The sequence below is a fragment of the Sinocyclocheilus rhinocerous genome, unplaced genomic scaffold (genome assembly GCF_001515625.1).
Source record: "Sinocyclocheilus rhinocerous isolate Xijiao unplaced genomic scaffold, SAMN03320098_v1.1 scaffold828, whole genome shotgun sequence".
NCBI lineage: Eukaryota > Metazoa > Chordata > Actinopteri > Cypriniformes > Cyprinidae > Sinocyclocheilus > Sinocyclocheilus rhinocerous.
In genome coordinates this window covers 535,917-538,624 of record NW_015634025.1, presented here as the reverse complement: position 1 = coordinate 538,624, position 2,708 = coordinate 535,917, and the positions used below count along the sequence as shown (strand labels likewise).

The following is a 2,708-nucleotide window of genomic DNA, read 5'->3' as shown; positions in this document are numbered from 1 at the left end:
ATTATATTTTATAAGCTTTTTAAATTTTTTAATTAAAACGACAGAATACGAACAAGTAGAATAAGAAATATAAGTTACCAATCAAATATTAACAAAATTAACAAAATTAATTTGTAGAGGTGGCACAGAAGAACACAAAAGTGGCTTGGTGTACTTTCATGAGGCTCAGGAGGCTCAGAAGTGGAATGAGTGCAATTAAATCCATAAATTCATGATGATATTAATGTTTTAAATATAAAATTTTGAATATAGAAATATTAAATGATTTCGAACGGCTTATTCATTCAGGAATGAATCAAGTGACAGTATTTATGAATGGGTAATCATGAATCACTGACTCACTAGATTCGTTTAAAAAACCCCGTTCATTCATAAACGAAACACCGCTGTGTTTGAATGGAGATACGCTGCGGCTCCGCTGTGTCTTTGTTTTAAACTATTTAACGACGAAATAGAGCAAAATCAGACAATAGTGTTATAGTCAGACAATGTAAGTCACTTAATATTAACTTCTTGTTTATTGAACTGTATTGTATTAAATCAGTATCACATTTACAAACTCCTTTAAAAATCATTAAAAGCTGTCACTCATCTTAGTTCATCTCGATCTCACATTTATAATCAACAAAGCTCTCTACACTGCATTACTCAACTCTGCAAAAACACGTAGAAAGCTTTGAAGCTCCCCTGAGCGCAATCACAAGTATGATGATGATCGGGTCAGTCGCACTGGTGCTCCTAAAAAAATGTCATAGTCGCACGCAGTAGTTTTCAGTCGCAAATGCGACTGAAATGGTCGCACTGTAGAGCCCTGAGTAATACATTTCTTTTTTTACAACTTTTATTAATAATAATAATCACAATAAAAATCATAATAATTATCATTATTTTACATTCATATTGATATATAACCACAATATGATTTTTGGGCCATATTTTGCAGCTCTACAAACAAGCACAGCAAACCTCTTTAAAAGAATTTTTAATTCACAATCGCTGTATTTATCAGAAAAACTGTGACGTCCGGTGAGTTTTGAGATCTCCAGAACAGACTGAATGAATCTGGAGTTCGTGTGTCTCTCTGCGGTGCTGTACTGTCATTTCTGGACGGCCGAGGACTTGAAGACCAACACCGTTTGTGCAGCAGGCCAGCCCAAGATAACATGATCCCCTGACAGGAAGTAGAATATGCCTGCTAATCGTGAGCGTTAGCCGCGGAGGTCTCTGCTGTACGGGTGGGTTACAGCGCAGGTCATGTGATCTCTCTGGCACCTGTTCAGGTAACAGGATCTTCAGCGTATACGCTCCAATCGTGTGCCGGCAGTAATCCCAGAGTTCCCTCTGTCTAATCCACTGCCCACCATAAATATCAGAGCGTCGCTGTTTGATTGTTTTAATAGTAGCAGATGTGGCACCTTATAAAGCGCCGCGTGTTTGTTTTACTGCCCACAAATGTTCCAGAGATCCGATCGGAGTTCATGTGTTGTGTGTGTGTGTGTGTGAGTATGTGTGTGTGTGTGTGTGTGTGTCTGTTGTCTGCTGTGCTGCACTGGTTCTCCTGCACTGAGAGTGAGTGAGTGTCAGTGCGCTGCTGTACATCAGTTCATTGTCCTGCTTCAGCTTCATCTGTTTATATTTCTGATTTTCTGATAAACACCATTAATGATGTTGATTTGCGTTTTGAGTTTATAGAGTGTATGACATGATCCGCTATGGCTTTGTGTTTGTTTATGAGATATTGCTGAAGGTTTGATGATGTTTTGAGCTCTGTGAGACTCACTGTAGTGTGTGTGTGTGTGTGTGTGTGTTTGCAGCATCCGCCGGCAGCAGGAGAAGCGAGTGATCCTGTCTCCGATCATCACGGATTTCTCTGTGCGGATCACAGCAGCTCCAGCTGTAATTTACCGGAAGCCTCTGTCAGCGGATCACGGCCCAGCCGAGGTACACGTGTGTGTATGTGTGTGTGTGTGTGATGTTTCAGTGATGCTCTGTCTTCTGTCAGATGAAAGCATGTGTGTTCAGGATGGGACGCTGGAGTGTTTTAGGAAGTTGGAGCTGCTGGAGAAGCTGAAGCCGCTGCTCAAGCGAGACAAACAGTTTCTCGTTTTTTGCACAGTAATGCTTTCGCCGTGTGTTTGTTTGCTTCAGTGAAGTGTTGATGTCAGCTCCATATTTGACCTTAAATACTGAAAATCACTAAACAACTAGCCACTGGTTTCACTTTACACAAACCTGGACAGAAAAGCCGTCCAGAGACCATCTGACCTGCAGGTTTAGAGCGTCAGGGCGGTTATAGTGTCTGGAGATTTAAACACCTGTTTTCACCAAACGTGTTCATCAGATGCGTGATGAATGGTTAGCGTTAGCAGCTTTAATATCCAGTGTGTGTCACAGGTGTGTGTTTATTAGCAGCTTCAATCGTGGCTCATCCAATCAGCTCTCAGTTAAACTCCCGTGATTCTCTCTGTCAGTGTTCGGTGTTTGATGGTCGGCTGTACATCTGTTAAAGCTTTAAAAATGAAAAGTACAGTGCAAAATAAAGTGAATAAATGACAGTCGTGCCTCTGTCTGCAGGAAGTGGTGGTGTGCGGCCACAGTCTGGAGATGAACGTGACGTCCAGTCTGGAGCTGTTTCTGAGCGCGGCTCAGGTTCAGTTACTGCAGCAGCTCCTGCAGGCCAACGTGGGACTGACGAGTGTCGACGAAAC

The 2,708-nt window shown here is 41.8% G+C and overlaps 1 protein-coding gene across 1 annotated transcript in view; it reads left to right on the top strand.

The window, feature by feature from the left end:
• The window catches only part of vps13b (vacuolar protein sorting 13 homolog B), a 109,977-nt gene that overhangs the window by 69,450 nt on the left and 37,819 nt on the right, over positions 1-2,708 (top strand). Inside the window, exons 29-30 of the mRNA XM_016559011.1 lie at positions 1,815-1,941; positions 2,575-2,708. The exon at positions 2,575-2,708 is cut by the window's right edge and continues 2 nt beyond it. Of these exons, the coding sequence (XP_016414497.1) occupies positions 1,815-1,941; positions 2,575-2,708 (261 nt within the window). The remainder of the gene's footprint in view (positions 1-1,814; positions 1,942-2,574) is intronic.